General features: G+C 46.9%; 1 protein-coding gene across 3 annotated transcripts in view; it reads left to right on the forward strand.

Moving 5' to 3' along the window:
• The window catches only part of Tep1 (telomerase associated protein 1), a 45,508-nt gene that overhangs the window by 7,540 nt on the left and 20,947 nt on the right, over positions 1-17,021 (forward strand). For all 3 annotated transcript variants that reach the window (XM_052191615.1, XM_052191614.1, XM_052191616.1), the window contains exons 8-26: positions 1,094-1,218; positions 1,409-1,566; positions 3,182-3,291; positions 4,360-4,450; positions 4,648-4,834; positions 6,663-6,831; positions 7,275-7,433; positions 8,411-8,488; positions 10,204-10,334; positions 10,821-10,880; positions 13,385-13,543; positions 14,143-14,319; positions 14,565-14,685; positions 15,416-15,540; positions 15,777-15,890; positions 15,983-16,100; positions 16,233-16,427; positions 16,531-16,706; positions 16,783-16,939. In XM_052191615.1, coding sequence (XP_052047575.1) covers positions 1,094-1,218; positions 1,409-1,566; positions 3,182-3,291; positions 4,360-4,450; positions 4,648-4,834; positions 6,663-6,831; positions 7,275-7,433; positions 8,411-8,488; positions 10,204-10,334; positions 10,821-10,880; positions 13,385-13,543; positions 14,143-14,319; positions 14,565-14,685; positions 15,416-15,540; positions 15,777-15,890; positions 15,983-16,100; positions 16,233-16,427; positions 16,531-16,706; positions 16,783-16,939 — 2,610 coding nt within the window. The remainder of the gene's footprint in view (positions 1-1,093; positions 1,219-1,408; positions 1,567-3,181; positions 3,292-4,359; positions 4,451-4,647; positions 4,835-6,662; positions 6,832-7,274; positions 7,434-8,410; positions 8,489-10,203; positions 10,335-10,820; positions 10,881-13,384; positions 13,544-14,142; positions 14,320-14,564; positions 14,686-15,415; positions 15,541-15,776; positions 15,891-15,982; positions 16,101-16,232; positions 16,428-16,530; positions 16,707-16,782; positions 16,940-17,021) is intronic.

The following is a 17,021-nucleotide window of genomic DNA, read 5'->3' on the forward strand; positions in this document are numbered from 1 at the left end:
AGAGTTGTCTGTATGTATGCATGTTTGCACTATCCCTTCTGAACTTGAATTTGGAAATAGAACTCCATCAATTTTAAAATTTCCAACAGCCGGTGACTGTGGTAGACACTTACTTGTCTCTTACCTGGGCGTTCTCAGTTGTGATTGTGTGGTTTGGTTCAGAGAATAAAGAGAGGGAACTTTTTTCCTCTGTTGTTCTTGGTCATATAGTTTGTTTACAGGTAATATATCCAGTTGGATCCGTGAATTTAAAATGCCAAAAAACATTTCAACCTCCATATAAAGTTTTTAAAATTTTTATTTGTGTGTGTGTGTGTGTGTGTATGTGAGTGTTTTTGTCTCTATGTGTGTCTGTGTGCCATATGTATGCCTGTGCTCTTGGAGCCCAGAAGATGGCATCAGATCCCCTGGGATTAGAGTTACATTATTAGACTCACCATGTGGATCTTGGGGTTGAAATCCTGGGACCTCTGGAAGAGCAGCCAGTGTTCTTAACCACTGGGCAATCTCTCCAGTCCCTTGTAGAAAGTTTTCAAGACAAACAGAAGCCACCAGAATGAAGGCTCATAATATAGCTCTTAGTTGCCTCCTTTATCTGAGAGAATAAGGACATTCTCTGTTCTCGTTCCGCCTTTCTTTCTAAGTCAGTCACTCCATAGGAACTCTGATAGGTCAGCCTTGTACGAGTGAAACCCAAGAGCACACAGAAAGCTGTTGTTGTCCCCCCACCTTTGTTTTCTTTCAGAACCCAAAGAACTACTGTCTTTGTTTCTTTTTCTGTTTTGCCCTGCCCTCTCTGGATCTGTTGTGGAGGTCTTTCACCTTAGCCTCCCAAGTTGCTGCCACTGTAGGGTAGGGGCGTTGTTAATGGGGCCTTTAGCTACAGCTGTGCCCTTGGGAGCTCCCACGGGGTTTCCCTGGATGTTTCTATCCTTTGTCCACATCTGTTTTAGAGAATGAAATTGCCTCAAGGGTATATGACTGTTTTATGCTCCCCTTCCTGATAGGGTATAAGTAGGCTTATGTTTTTGTTTCTGATACCCCATGAACATGGCTGAAATGAATCCTGTGGTACTTGGGACTGTTTCCACAGTTTGAAGCAGCTTATAATGCAGTGCCAGAGAAAAAAAGGCTATCAAGATTCACTCTGAAGAAATTGGTAGAGTATCTGCATATCCACGAGCCTGCCCAGCACGTCCAGGCCCTGCTTGGCTGTAGGTGAGACACAGTATTTCAAATGTATCCCATTGACTTGATCATTTGGTTCATTCTGGCTCCAATCCTGGGAGTTCTCAATCCCAGCAGTCTGAGGTCAGTCAGACGGTGGTGTGAACATGACTGGCTGACTTTGGCTCCTTCCAGATTTGTGTAAGTGTTGAACTGGTGGGTACTTTCTTCCCTCTCTCAGGTACCCATCCACCCTAGAGCTTTTTTCTCGGAGTCACCTCCCTGGGCCGTGGGATTCTAGCAGAGCTGGGCAACGGATGAAGCTGCGAAGGCCAGAGACCTGGGAGCGGGAGCTGAGCTTGCGGGGAAACAAAGCTTCTGTGTGGGAACAGCTCATAGGTAGGTGGCATTGGCCGTCCCGTTCCTCCCTGCCTCCCTCTTCCTGCTTCTGTAGTTTAGATCCTGACTTGAAGATTTCCACAAAATGGGCAGTTAGTTTACAATATAATTTACATAACCAAAAAAAGATTGGATTTTTGAGGTTTGCCATTTACCACTGTGGACAGTGGAATTTGTTTTAAGTAGTGTTGATATCATAGGTTGATCGTGATTCCAGCTGTGTGTTGGTGTATACAGAAGTTTTCAGAAACACAGGGAAGAAAAGTGGTGCCTCTTTCCTGCCTGCACCTGGATCAGTACACCTGTAATATATTGCAATGGAGTGGGATTAGATCTCAAGATGGTATATCATTATAGAAATTCATGTAGGATCTAAAAACTTTAATCATTTCCTTCTGCTGATAAAGGAAGAAGTTTACTTTGGGGAAAACCAAATTACCTTCAGTCTTTTTTTTTTCTCCCTTGACAAGTTTAACTACGAAAGGCTACGTTTAACTACGAAAGGCTACGTTTAACTATGAAAGTCTCTTTCATGCTTATTTCTTTAAATGTTTAAATTTTACTTTTAATCGTGTGTGTGAGCTCAGGTGCTCTCAGAGACCAGAAATGGACATTGAATACCCTGGAGCTGGAGTTATAGCTCACTGGAGGTGTTAGGAATCAAGCTTAGTAACACTGTAAGAGCTGTACTCTTTTTTCACTGCTGATTCACTCTCTTCAGCCCATTTTGAAGGGGTAGAAAGATGGCTTAGCAGTTAAGAACATTTGTTGTTCCAAGCACGTACATCAGGAGGCTCATAACCACCTGAACTCAGGCTCCAAGGCACATACCGTATCTTCTTCTAGACTGTGTGGGCACACGCAAACAAGTGGCAGTCTCTCTCCCTCTCTACCTCTCTCCCTCCTCCCTCTCTCCCTCTCCCTCTCTCCTTCTCGCCCTCTCCCTCTCCGTCTCCCTCTCACTGTCTCTCCGTCTCTGTCTGTCTCTCTGTCTTTCTGTCTCTGTCTGTCTGTCTGTCTCTCTCTCTCTCTCTCTCTCTCTCACACACACACACACACACACACACACACACACACACACACATACAGAGAGATGAATAAAGATAATTTTTAAAAGAAGAAAACCTGGGAGTGGTGGTGTACACTTTTAATCCCAGCACTCAGGAGACAGAGTCAGGTGGATCTCTGTCAGTTCGAGGCCAGCCTGGCCTGCAGAGTAAGTTCCCGGACAGCCAGGGCTACACAGAGAAACCCTTTGTAGAAAAATTGAACGTTATGCTTATTTATTTGTGTGTGGGTGTGGGGAACTGTGTGAAAGGTCAAAGGACAACTTGGAAAAAGAAGATTACAATGTACCAGTTGGACCAGCAAGGAGAGCCAACAGCTAGTGACATAAGTTGTTCTGTAGACAGCGATCTGATGCACACTGTTGTGTTTTGACTGCCCAGTTCAGGCCACTCCTTGCTTCGTCCTCCTGGATCTTTAAAACATTTTGGGTAGAGCAGATTGCATGCTCCCACGTGAGCTTCTGTGGAGCTCTGTGCTTCCTGCTGTGGACTGCAAGTTCATGTGTATGTCACTCACTTGATTTATCCTGTCCCCGCCATGACTGAAGACAATGGGAAACTCCCCTTCATGGCCATGCTCCGGAACCTGTGTAACCTGCTGCGGACTGGGATCAGTGCCCGCCACCATGAACTCATTCTCCAGAGACTCCAGCATGAGGTAAGTGTGATGATCACCACAGTGTGTGTGTGAGTGTGTGGCTGGGTCAGACTGTGTACCCAGAGGCCAGGCTCTTCCACGTGGCTGAGGCAGTCATGGCTACCAGCTTGTTTCTGTGTGGGATGTAAGAAGCTTGGAAACCTACATATATTGGGAAGGACAGGTCTCTGGGCTGAGTCAATTCTCCAGAGATTACAATAAAGAGTAATCTCATGTTTACTTTATGAGCTTGAAAACTTACAGAAAGATCCCCATCTATGAATTAACTCACTTCAGGAGCAGTGTAATATAAAAGGAAATGGGGCTCTGTGGCTGGGGAGACGGCTCCAAGTGGGTAAGGGCACTGGCTACTCTTCCGGAAGGCTTGGATTTGATTCCCAGCACCAGCATGGCTGCCCACAAACATCTATAACTCAATTTCCGGAGGATCTCTTCTGTCCTCCATAGTGCCAGGCATACATGTGGTGCACATGCACACCTGCAGGCAAACACTCATATACATAAAAATATTTTTCAACTAAAAAATAAATAAAAAGAGAAATGGGGCTCCTGTTAATCCCCCTTTCACCTCATTCATACTTTTCTTTCTTCTCCTTACTCTTCCTCTTTTTCTTCTTGAGATCTGTTTTTTCTCTCCTCAGCTTCCCGCAAGTGTGGTAGAGTTACTGAGTCACTGTCCTGGTCCTGTAGCCCCATGGCTTCTCCTCTTCCCATAGGACCATGGCTTCTCCTCTTCCCATAGGCCCATGGCTCCTCATCTTCCCCATAGGCCTGTGGCTCCTCATCTTCCCCATAGGCCTATGGCTCCTCATCTTCTCCATAGACCCATGGCTCCTCATCTTCCCCATAGGCCTATGGCTCCTCATCTTCCCCATAGACCCATGGCTCCTCATCTTCCCCATAGACCCATGGCTCCTCATCTTCCCCATAGGCCTATGGCTCCTCATCTTCCCCATAGACCCATGGCTCCTCATCTTCCCCATAGGCCTATGGCTCCTCACCTTCCCTGTAGCCCCATGGCTCGTCATCTCCCCTCCTCCTCTGCTCACCATCCTTTTTGTTTTTCAGAAATCTGTGGTTCACAGTCGTCAGTTTCCATTCAGGTTCCTTAATGCTCACGACTCTATCGATAAACTTGAGGCTCAACTCAGAAGTAAAGGTATTCTTTCTCCTCTAGTTTCTGTTTGCCTCTCATCTGTAAAATGAGACAACACTCAGATATTTTCAGCTTCTCGCTTTGCAGACTTAGGGTGTGGTGTAATGTGTAGCCAGACTCTTACAAGCCCTATGGATAGGGGTTTAACACACTAAGGGAATAGAAGTTGCCTGACTTGCTATTTTCCTGTTACCACACAGCATCGCCCTTCCCTTCCAATACCACATTGATGAAGCGGATAATGATTAGAAACTCAAAAAAAATCAAGAGGCCCGCCAATTGGAGGCACCTGCTCACCCTGACGCGTAGGCAGCTTCGTGTGGCAATGACTATACCTGTGATGTATGAGCAGCTCAAGCGGGAGAAACTGAGGCTGCACGAGGCCAGGTATGTGCATGCTAGCTGGGGAAAAGCAGGACGAAGGAACTGAAGGAGCCATCCAGGAACCAGCCGTTCCTTATCCTCTAGAGCTGTGCTTGTCATAGTGCTGCAGACTTTTGGTGTCCTGTCACTTTTATACCCAAACCCAGGCCTTTACACTTACATTCACCATTGTCCTATGAAAACTATGAATTTAAACTTCTCTGGCTTCCACTTTGTGACTTGAGATTTTTCATTGGTCCAGATGGATTCAGTGAGTGTACATAGCATCTCTTGTTGCATGCTGAGTTATGAGTGGGCGTGAACCACCTGATGTGGGTTGTGGGGAATGGGAGGCTTGAACTTGAGTCCCATGTAAGAGCAGTGCACATTCTTACTCACAGAGCCATCTCTGTACCCTGAGCTGGAGTCTTTTGCTGTCGTCCTTGTTGGCCTTGAACTTGTTGTGTAGCCCAGGCTGGTTTTCGATGTGAGATCCTCTAGCCTCAGATGCCTCAGTACCGAGATCACAGTTATGTGGCACCATGCTCAGCCTAATCTTGTCAGTGTAGTAGATGGCTTATGCGTTGATAGCTTTCTGACTTAGCCATATTGTATTACTGGCAGTTGGAGAATGAATGTCTGTTGTATTTATTAGCTGGAAATCTAAAAAGTTTCCTTCATCAGCTACATCCATTGGGAGGTGGAGGCCCAAGGCTCAGGAATATAAAGGCAACCAGGTCTATGTGAGAACTTATCTCAAAAATAAGTGCCTCTGCCCCCCCCCCCACCACCCATGGCTGGAGCAATGGTTCAGTGGTTAAGAACACTGGGTGCAAACCCCACCCCTCAGGGCTCAGGGAACCCTACAGAGGAGGAGGCAGGATGGAGGACACCAAGAAAACGAGGCCCTCTAATTCCACGTGATCGAAATTCATATGAACTCAGAGAGACCGAGGCAGTGTGCCCAGTGCCCGCATGGCTCTGTACCGGGTCCTCTGCATATAGATTATGGCTTCCAGTTTAGTGTTTTTGTGGGACTCCTGAGCTTGTGAATAAGTGGGTCATTGATTGGGCTCTTTTCCTTCTCTTGGTTTGTCTTGCTCACCTTTGGTGTGATTGTTCTTGTTTTATCTTATATTTTAATTTGTTACATTTTATTATTATCTCTTAGAAGCTTGTTAATTTTTAATAGACACAAATGGAGTAGTGGATCTGGGTAGGAGAGAAGGTGGAGAGGAACTGGGAAGAGTGAAGGGAAGGAACCCATAATCAGGATGTGTTATGTGAGGAAAAAACCTGCATTTAATAACAGAAAAAACGATAAAACAGCATCCTATAGCAACAACAAACCTATAAGTAAAAATTTTTTAAAAAAGACAAAACATGGTGCTTTTCAGAATATCTGGGTTTGAATCCCATTCACCATGTGTCAGCTCACAGCTGTCTTTAACCCCAGTCTCAGGGGATCCGACACCATCTTCTGGCCTCTGCAGACACTGCACATGTGTGTGCACAGTCACACACATAGGCAAAACCCATCCATACAAAATAATAAAATGAGCTGGAAAAATTAATACCCCTTAATGATCTTGTGGCAGTTAAACCACGCCTCTTGGAGCAAGTCCAGATGAGCGTGGCAGATGCTTTGAGCACTGGCTTTACTAGAGAAGCTGCCGTGTCGGCCGTGGTCTGTGTAAGAGTCCTGTGGTATGGAGAAAAGAAAGCAGGCTGTGGGAGGATGAGGGAGAGAGAGGGTGTAGTGTTCAAGCGGTGTGTTTTGTCTTTCTGGCTGCTTCGGAGTCACAGGCGGACAAGCTTCTGAGGCCCGTGTCTCTGTCTTCTCTTGCTGCAGACAGTGGGACTGTGATGTTGAGTTGCTGGACCGGTATCGCCAGGCCCTGGAAACAGCTGTGAACCTCTCTGTAAAACACAACCTATCCCCGATGCCTGGCCGAACCCTCTTGGTCTATCTCACGGATGTACATGCTGACAGTCTCTATCCCAAGAGTCACTCACAAGGGGTAAAGGAAAAAAAAAATACATCTTCCAAGGGGCTGGCAGGATGTTGGGTCTTGAGAGGGTTTTGTTTTCCTTTGGTTCTCTGAGAGCCACACAAACCAAAAGAAGTGGTGTGGGTTTCTTCCAAGTGCCAGTTGTTGGTGCCCTAGGACAGTTTTAGTCAGGCTTGCTTATGGATCATGTTACTAAAATTTTAAGTTTGGCTAGCTAATTACTATCTCTGAATTTCTGTCACAAGTATATCTCACACCCACTTGAGTTGGGCAGGGATTCTGACTTCTTACTGGTCCCCCCAAGTCACTTCTTCTAGAGAACTGCTGAAGATGACTGCTCCTGAGAGACCCACAGTCTTCCATTTCCCTGAACCAGGCGTTTGGCCTCTAGAACTGGGGAGGCAAAGGAGGGTTCTAAAGTGTTATTTCCCGATGATGCTCTGTTCTGTCAGCCTCCCCTGAACTACGTGCTGCTGTTGATCGGAATGATGATGGCTCGGGCCGAGCACGTGACTGTTTGCTTGTGTGGGAGAGGGTCTGTGAAGACACCAGTACTTACAGCCGATGAGGGCATCCTGAAGACCGCCACCAAACTTCAGGCTCAAGTGCAGGTCAGAAATACAGCCCTGCTATCCAGAAATATATAAATGACAGAAGGCTGGGCTCATCGCGAGGAACTGGTGAAGGCATGAATAACCAGGTGTAATGGTGCACACTTCAATCCCAGGACACAGAAGCAGGAGAAATGCAAGTTTGAGCTTAACCTGTGATACAGTGTTCTTCTTTCTGTCTCTCTCTGTTTCTGTCTCTGCTCTGTCTTTGTCTCTCTGTCTCTCTCTGGCTCTGTGTTTCTGTCTCTGTCTCTGTCCCTCCCCCCCACCCCCAGCATATGAGCTAGGCATGGTAGCTAGCCCACACCTTTAATCCCAGACTTAAGTAGCAGAGGCAGGCAGATCTCTTTGAGCTCATTGTCAGCCTTACTTACATAGTGAGTTCTAGTCAAGACTACATAGGGAGGCACTCTTCCAAGAAAGAATAAGAAAAAAGAAAAGAAAAAGAAGTGCAGATGTATCTAACTTTTAAGATTTCTCAAACAAATCAACACTTGCTTTTTTTATTGATTATATTAGTCTTTCATTGCTATAATGGAATACTGGAGGCTAGCTAACATCATAAGGGAAAGATGTTTATCTTGCTCACAGTTCTTGAGGCTAGAGGGTGGGGTACTGGCATTGACTGACTCCGGTAAGGATCTCATGGCAGGAGACATTAGGAACACACACGGAAGACAACGATTAGGTCCTGAATCAAGGGAGGAAGTGATTGATGTTTTAGGTTCTGGTTTTTACGACTTAGGTTTTCGGGAACCCAGAGACACCCTAGTCTTCCAAGAGTGCTGTGTAACACCCTAAGGACATCTCACTGGCCCTCACCTATCAATACCAGGGTCCAGCTGAGCCCCCTATTTTTACCTCACCGTGGGATCGAATTTCAATACAGAAATCAATGCGGGATACATTCAAACTGCATCCAGAGCGGGGCGTTGACACCTCAGCCCAAACTCGTAACCCAGGTTTCTCTCCTTCAGGAGTTAGAGGAGAATGATGAGTGGCCCCTGGACACTTTTGGGAAGTATCTGCTGTCTCTGGCTGTCCAAAGGACCCCGGTGAGTCCTACTCGGTTCCCATGAAAGTCTCTCCTAGCGTTTCCCCGACATCCTGGTCCTGTTTGTCGTCTCCTGTAGTGGAGGCTGGCCTTCCATACCTGGCTCTCCTGCGTCCATCTCCCAAGTGCTGGGCTCACAGATGTGGGATATGTGCCTAACTGCCTCTCGTGTCTTGACCTTTCTAAACAATCTGTCAAGCTTTGCAGTGGTCAGTGTTGTCCCTTGGACAGGGCCATGCTCCTAAATCTGTAATGCTACATGGAAAATGGGAGTGTTATTTAATAATGTTTGCTAGTTCCCATGGTATAAATTGTTCCACCTTGGCAGCCTTCAAGCTACTAGCATTATACCCTTGAATAGAGAACTGTGCAGAAATACTCAGAAGCCTGTCCATTGATTGTATTCCTACAGTAATGGGATGTAAATATGTTTAGGGTTAGATGATAGTGAGGAGTAGAAGATAATTAGAAGGTAATGAATTTTGAGAATCTATTACCGTTGTCTTTTTGTTTGTTTGTTTGTTTTTTGGATTTTATCTTTCAAGACAGGGTTTCTCTGTATAGCCCTGGCTATCCTGGAACTCACTCTGTAGACCAGGCTGGCCTCGAACTCAGAAATCCACCTGCCTCTGCCTCCCAATGTGCTGGGATTACAGGCATGTGCCACCACTACCCAGCTATTACCGTTGTCTTAAACATAATAGAAATGCTGTAGTGTTTAGGATTGAAGTCAGGGTCAGTATCTTGCAGATTGACAGGGTCATTGAAATGTATCCATAAGCCCTTTATTGAACTGAATGTTTAAAATGGCCATGTAGAGAATAATCTTAATTTAACATGTTCAAAGCCCACACCAATAAATATAAAATAGCCACACTTAAGAACTGACCCACAGTCGGGCAGTGGTGGCGCACGCCTATAATCCCAGCACTCTGGGAGGCAGAGGCAGATGGATTTCTGAGTTTGAGGCCAGCCTGGTCTACAGAGTGAGTTCCAGGACAGCCAGGGCTACACAGAGAAACCCTGTCTCAAAAAAAAAAAAAAAAAAAAAAAAAAACCAAATACAAAAAAACAAAAAACAAAACAAAACAAAAAACCCCAAAAAACAAAAAAAAAAAAAAAAACAAAAAAAAAAAAAAAAGAAAGAAAGAAAGAAAGAAAAGAAAAAAAAAAAGAAAGAACTGACCCACAGCCAGGTATGGTGGCACACTTCCTTAATCCCAGCAGAAATAGGAGGTAGTAGGATCTCCTTGAGTTCAAGGCTGGCCTGGTCTACATAGTAAGCTCCAGGACAGCCAGGACTACACAGAGACCCTGTCTCAAAAACAAACAAACAAAAAACCCAAAACAAACAAAAAACCAAAACAAACAAAAAAACCAAAACAAACAAAAAACCAAAACAAACAAAAAACCAAAACAAACAAAAAAACCAAAACAAACAAGAACCAGTTTCACAGCGAGCCTTCATCTCTCATGAGCGTGAAGGAGTGCTGCAACGCAATCCCTGCTGTCCCTGAGTCTTTGATGCCACCTTAGGTTGGGGTGCAGTGGCATCCCTTCTAAGCACTCTTAGTTGCTGCAGTTTCCCTTCCCCTCAGAGTTCTAATCCGTCAATCCTTAGGCATCTTAATGCTCTGAGCTCATCCACCTCTGTGAGCCCTGATCCCCGGTGTGACCCTTGATCCCTGGTCTCAGCCTCCTCTTTTCATCTTGCAGATTGACAGGGTCATCCTGTTTGGCCAAAGGATGGACACTGATCAGCTGAATGTAGCCAAACAGATTATCTGGGAGCACGTGAATCCCAAGTGTCTCTTTGTTGGTGTCCTCCTACGGAAAAGAGAGTACATGTAAGGGTGTTGGTCATTCTTGTCCAGTGTCTGAAGACAGTGACGTATTTCCTGTCTGCTCCTGCCGAAGCCTCACTTGTTTGATGTTTTGTATCTGGCTTCTTGCTCTATCAGTTCTACTGAATTTAAGTTTCTAGGACTGTCTTTGAAGTCTTTTTGCCCCTGTGTGCTATTAGATACTGGACCCAGAGCTTTGCTCCTTCTAGGCAAACATCCTATCACTGAGCTGTACTCTGGCCGCATAATTCTGTTAAGACAAGATGGGTGCACTCAGGGTAGTACAGCTATTGATCACAAAACTGTTGTACTAAGGTGAGGTGTATATCTTAAAGTCCTGGGGGGTAGAGACTAGAGGTATGTAACCTTGGTTGAATTTGTTGTCTCTGTCTTCCATGGCAGGGGCTGGGGGTGCAGGTGTACGCCACCACCCCTGGCTCCAGGCATCGATTTTGGAGCTTAGTGACTGACTGCTTCTTTCTTTGACAGATCACCAAATTTGAATCCTAACGATGTGACGCTCTCGGGCTGCACTGACGGAATCCTGAAGTGAGTACGGAGTGGGTATCAGAGGGAATGGAAGCTGCATTAGAAAACACCTAAGGGGTTCTCTGTGCCTGTTAGCTCATTTATTTATTTATTTTTCAAAATAAGGTGGTTTATTTTCTTTCACAGATGTGTAGGCTCATCAGCAGCACAGTGTGACAGGGATTCCAGCCTTCAGTGCCTTTTCTTCTCTCTCTCTTTTTTTTTTTTAACACAGAACCCCTTTTCTTTTTAAATTTAAATTTATTTGTTTATTCCATGTATGTGAGTACACTGTTACTCTCTTCAGACACACCAGAAGAGGGCATCAGATGGTTGTGAGCCACCATGTGGTTGCTGGGAATTGAGCTCAGGACCTCCAGGAGAGCAGTCAGTGTTTTTTTTTTTTTTTTTTTTTTTTTTGGTTTTTTTGAGACAGGGTTTCTCTGTGTAGCCCTGGCTGTCCTGGAACTTACTCTGTAGACCAGGCTGGCCTCGAACTCAGAAATCCACCTGCCTCTGCCTCTGGATTGCTGGGATTACAGGTGTGCGCCACCACCGCCCAGCGCAGCAGTCAGTGTTCTTAACCACTGAGCCATCTCTCCAGCCCAACCCTCACTGTCTTAATGCTTGATCACTCTCAACAGCCTCTATCTCCTGGCTAAAGATGGTGCCTCATCTCTGTGTTATATACATCCAGGTTTATGCTATATCCAATAAGGAATCTGGAAAGCAGGCTGGAGCATTGGATCATCAGTTAAGAGTACAGTCTTTTCTTGTAGAGGTCAGGGGTCTGGTACCCAGCACCCATGCCAGGTGGCTCCCAGCTACCTGTAATTCCATCCAGCTCCAAAGGGATCCAACCACACCCTCTGCAACTCCAGAGATTTAATGCCTCTTCAGACACTGCACCTGTGCACACAAACCCACAGAAATACACATAGGCATATAATTATTTTTTAAAAGGAGATCTTTCCAACCTATTTTATTGAGTAATTATTTGCAATTATTATGCATATTTTTGTTATTCACCACTTTATTTATTTCCTTATATGTTTTAGCTTTTGAAATTGTTATAATTACATCATTTCCCCCTTCTCTTTTCTCTCTCCAACCCCTCCCGTGGTTTGCTCCTCTTGCTTCCTCTCAAATATATAGTCTCTTTTTCTTTGTTAATGTTACACACACACACACACACACACACACACACAGACTGTAACTAGTTCAGTTCAGCTGGTGGTACTTGCATGTGAATGATTTCAGGGCTGACAACTGGTTTTGGATAACGAAGTTAGCGCCCTTGTCCCTGTTCCGCTCTCAGCATCCCTTCGTTACCCTGTGGTTCTTTGTTTAGACCCGGAGTGCGTCTCTTGGCGGTGTACTTGTTTAGGTGTTGTTTAGGTAGCCAAACAGCCACACAGAGACATATACACAAACACATAATTGAAAGCCGAGTGTGGTGCTGCACACCTTTATTCCCTTGAGCAGCAGTAGCAGGCAAACTCTCTGAGTTTGAGATCAGCCTGGTCTACATAGTAGGTTCCAGGCTAGCCAAGTCTGCATAGAGAGAGAGATGGGGGGGGGGGGGGAAGAGGATATGAAGAAATTATATAATTTTATTTTATGTGTTTTGCCTCATGTATATATTGATTATACATGTATATATATACATGTATGTAAAGTGTACATGTATATATAGTGATTGCCATATGGGCAAGGCCAGAAGGGGGTGCCAGATTCCCTAGCACTGGAGTCACAATCAGATGTGAGCATGTGGGTGGTGCAAATCTTCCTCTGGAAGAGCTGCAGGTGCTTTTTTTTTTTTTTTTTTTTTTTTTGTGGTTTTTCAGGACAGGGTTTCTCTGTATAGGCCTGGCTGTCCTGGACCTCACTCTGTAGACCAGGCTGGCCTCGAACTCAGAAATCCGCCTGCCTCTGCCTCCCAAGTGCAGGGATTAAAGGCGTGCACCACCACCGCCCGGCCTTGCTGGTGCTTTTTAACCTTCGTGTTTGTTTCCTCTCCTTGTTTTATTTCATGCTCATCAACTCCCAATGGGAATCCTGAAGCAATAGGGAGGAGCTTTTGTAGTTTGCACAGAGCTGATCACCCAGGACAGGGAGGGTCTTAATCTGTCACTTTGGCTCAGAGCTGTTTTCTAACAGGGATCTTAAGGTCACCTCACCACGAGCAGTGAGTGGGAGGGGCTGGGCTGAGGACATTCTTCATCCCCAGTAGTCTGCAGTCTTCTTTTCCAGTACACTTTCCTGGCTTATGGTTATCTTTTTTGTCTGGCTATGTTTTTTTTTTCTTTTTGAGATGGGGGTCTCATCATATGGCCCAGGCTCACCTCGGCTTGTCATTGCCTGTAGCAGGTTGAGAATTGTGAACATGGCATACCAGGTCTCTGTGGCTGTCCTTCTAAGGGGAGCCACTGAGCCGGGCAGGCATGTCTTCGTTGCCTGTTTCTCTTGGGACACCTTCCTGGTTCTGGTCTCTTATATTCTGTTTTCATCATGCTTTCTGTTAGGTTCATTGCCCAGCATGGAGCCTCTCGTCTTCTGGAGCACGTGGGCCAACTCGATAAAATATTCAAGATCCCTCCACCCCCAGGAAAGACAAAGGTCCCCTCTCTCAGGCCACTGGAGGAGAACATCCCTGGTCCCTTGGGTCCTGTTTCCCAGCATGGGTCAGTCTAGGTTGTGTGACTTGGTGAACTGGAAGAGTTGCCTGGAGAAATCCTGTGACTGCCATTCTGTCTGCAATGGGGCCATTTGCATTTGTTCTGTTTACTATGATATTTGTTTTCCTCCCCAGGCAGGGGCTTCCTGGAAACTGTCAGATTGTCAACCTATTCCTTGCTTTACTAGAGAAAAAAAAAAAATGTCTGAATGTAGGGAGAGCAGCAGGTGCCATGTCGCTCCAGGCTGATGGTTTGGGGCACAGGCGCTGGCTTCTCACATGGGGTTTGCCGAATGATAGCTTGGGTCTTTTAATTTCTTACAGTTAAGAATAAGGTTAAGGTTGGCCTCAAATATTGCATTGATTGAACGTACCTTTTTAATAATGATTTTTCTGAAGAGAGAGGCCGTAAGGGATGGCAAGAGGGGCTCAATTTTCAGGTTTCTGCAACTGGTGCCACAGATAGAATATTATCTGCAGGCCTGTAAGGCCTTGCCTGTCATAGGGTTTATGTCAAGGGCAGAGGGTCATTGCGCCTGTAACTGTGGACTTGAGATGGGGGACGACGGATCCCTAGGCTGCGCCTGACCCTCCACTTGTCCCCAGGTGGCGCAACATCCGGCTTTTCATTTCATCCACTTTCCGTGACATGCACGGGGAGCGAGATCTGCTGATGAGATCTGTTCTGCCAGCGCTGCAGGCCCGAGTGCTCCCCCACCGCATCAGTCTTCACGCCATTGACCTGCGCTGGGGTATCACGGAGGAAGAGACCCGCAGGAACAGGTGCAGGGACACGGGAAAGAGGGCTAGATCAGGGGTGAGGGGACTGAGTGGTGGAACCAAAGGGACCAGGATGGGAACAGCAAGAACAAAGGAGGGTGAGGGTGGGACTTCGCCCTTTAGACACCAACAGGAACTTTATCTTCACTTTTCCCAGTGTGATTCAGGGTCCTGCCCGCTCTATATTTGCATCTATATTGCTTGAAACTGCCCCCCAGTGACTCCTGTTCCCACAATCTTACCTACAGACAGCTGGAAGTGTGTCTTGGGGAGGTGGAGAACTCACAGCTGTTCGTGGGGATTCTGGGCTCCCGCTATGGCTACATTCCCCCCAACTATGATCTACCTGACCACCCCCACTTTCACTGGGTAAGGCAGACAAGGTTGGAGGGGCTGGGGAAGGAGCAGGGGTGGGAGAAAGCCCCTGGATGGGAGTCCTGGGAGGATGCACTAGCAGGTCCTTGAGTCTTGATGTGAAACACTGGCAGACGACTATACCAGATGAAGTAGTTCCTTTGAGAGGGATTTCTTCCCTGGGTTCTCAAGGGTTGAAGGTTGATCTGCTTAGCTTTGGCCATTAGATAGATGGTTTAGGTAAAAAGATCGGGAATTCCAGGCCAGCCTGGGCTACTAAGTGACATTGTTTCAGAATATAATGCAAAAACTCATCATGGCTTGTGTTTTTAATGCCAGCCCTGGGGAGTGAGAGGCAGAGGGCTCTCTGTGAGTTTGAGGCTATCCTGCTTTATATAGTAAGTTCCAGGCCATCCAAGTCACACAGTGAGACCCTCTCTCTCTCTCACACACACACAAAAGCGTCTGGGAATATAATTTGATGGTAGATTACTTGCCCACCACCACATGTATGGTTCTGAATTCAATCTTCAATGCTAAGAGAAAAAAATGTATTTTAAAATACCCAGTGCATGTCAATCATTTGATAATCGTTAGCTGGTAACTATATTTTACTGTCTGTGTCTGGGGTGGGGGTGGGGGACACAAGCTTACTGAGATAAAGGTGATTTCAGACATTTGAAGGCTTCTAGAGATGGGTTGCTGCTTGGGGCTGATGCTGCCTGTGTCTTCCCTCTCCATGCAGACCCGGCAGTACCCTTCAGGGCGCTCTGTGACAGAGATGGAGGTGATGCAATTCCTGAGCCGTGGCCAACGCTCGCAGCCCTCGGCCCAAGCTCTCATCTACTTCAGGGATCCTGATTTCCTCAGGTACCTTCTGTTGCTACCAGGTTAAACTTTCCTCCACAGAAAGCCAGACAGGTCCCATCCTCAACCCCCAGCGTTCAGTGCTGGAAGAGAAACTGGCCTCAGATCCATTTTTCCCACTCCAACCCAGATCTCAACCTAGTACAAGGTTTCAGAGAGCCAGAGCCTTATCTCCTGGCTGATGAGAGGAAATAAGGGTCTGCGCCTGGCCTCACTCCTGGGGTGTCTTTTGTGGTCAGCTCTGTACCAGATGCCTGGAAACCTGACTTTATTTCTGAGTCAGAAGAGGCTGCACATCGAGTCTCAGAGCTGAAGAGAAGCCTATACAAACAGAAAGAGGTTACGTGTCGCAGGTGAGCTGCCGGACTGGAGGCACATAGCCATTAGAGGTGTGGTGCAGGGAGCCAGGCTTACTCTGACTGTTTGGGTTATGTATTCCCTACAGCTACTCCTGTGAATGGGGAGGTGTAGCAGCTGGCCGGCCCTATACTGGGGGCCTGGAGGAGTTTGGAAAGTTGGTTCTCCAGGATGTGTGGAATGTGATCCAGACGTGTTACCTGCAGGTCAGCAGGAGTACTGACAGGAGAGCGAGCTTGGTAGTCCTGGGCGGGAAGCAGGTTGGTTCCCTGCTTGGCTTGGGAAGCCAAGAAGTCCTAAGAAACATGGAGACATAATCAGTGCTCTGTGACCCTCAGCCTGCAGCCCAGTTGGAGCAGCCAGCATCCATCTCAGAAGATGATTTGATCCAGACCAGCTTTCAGCAGCTGAAGAACCCACCGAGTCCCGCACGGCCACGCCTTCTTCAGGATACAGTGCAGCAGCTGATGCTGCCCCGCGGGAGGTTGAGCCTAGTGACTGGGCAGGCCGGACAGGGAAAGACTGCCTTCCTGGTATGAGCCTCAGGCAGCAGGAGGAGCTTTGGGGCTAAGGAGGTGGGCGGGGAGATTGTGTGTGTACTAAAATGTAAATATATTTCTGTTTTGCCCCATGCAGGCATCCCTCGTGTCTGCCCTGAAGGTCCCTGACAAGCCCAATGTGCCCCCATTCGTTTTCTTCCATTTTCCAGCAGCCCGCCCTGACCAGTGTCTTGCTCTCAACTTCCTCAGACGCCTCTGCACCCATCTGAGACAAAAATTGGGAGAGCCGAGTGCCCTCCCCAGCACTTACAGGTGTGTACCTTGAGATTAGCCAGCTGTGCTGCCGTCCCCACTGCCCTACCTCTGACCCTGGCCTCTTCACACACAGAGGCCTGGTGTGGGAACTGCAGCAGAAGCTGCTCCTCAAAGCCGCTCAGTCGCTGCAGCCTGGTCAGACTTTGGTTCTGATCATCGATGGGGCAGATAAGTTGGTGGATCCTAACGGACAGCTGATTTCTGACTGGATCCCCAAGTCTCTTCCGAGGGTGAGTGTGGGCCAGGCTGAGACAGGAGCAGGGTTGGAGAGAAGGGTATGGTGGATGAGCAGGATAGGGACCTCTCTAATGC

Source organism: Apodemus sylvaticus, chromosome 8 (assembly GCF_947179515.1).
Source record: "Apodemus sylvaticus chromosome 8, mApoSyl1.1, whole genome shotgun sequence".
NCBI lineage: Eukaryota > Metazoa > Chordata > Mammalia > Rodentia > Muridae > Apodemus > Apodemus sylvaticus.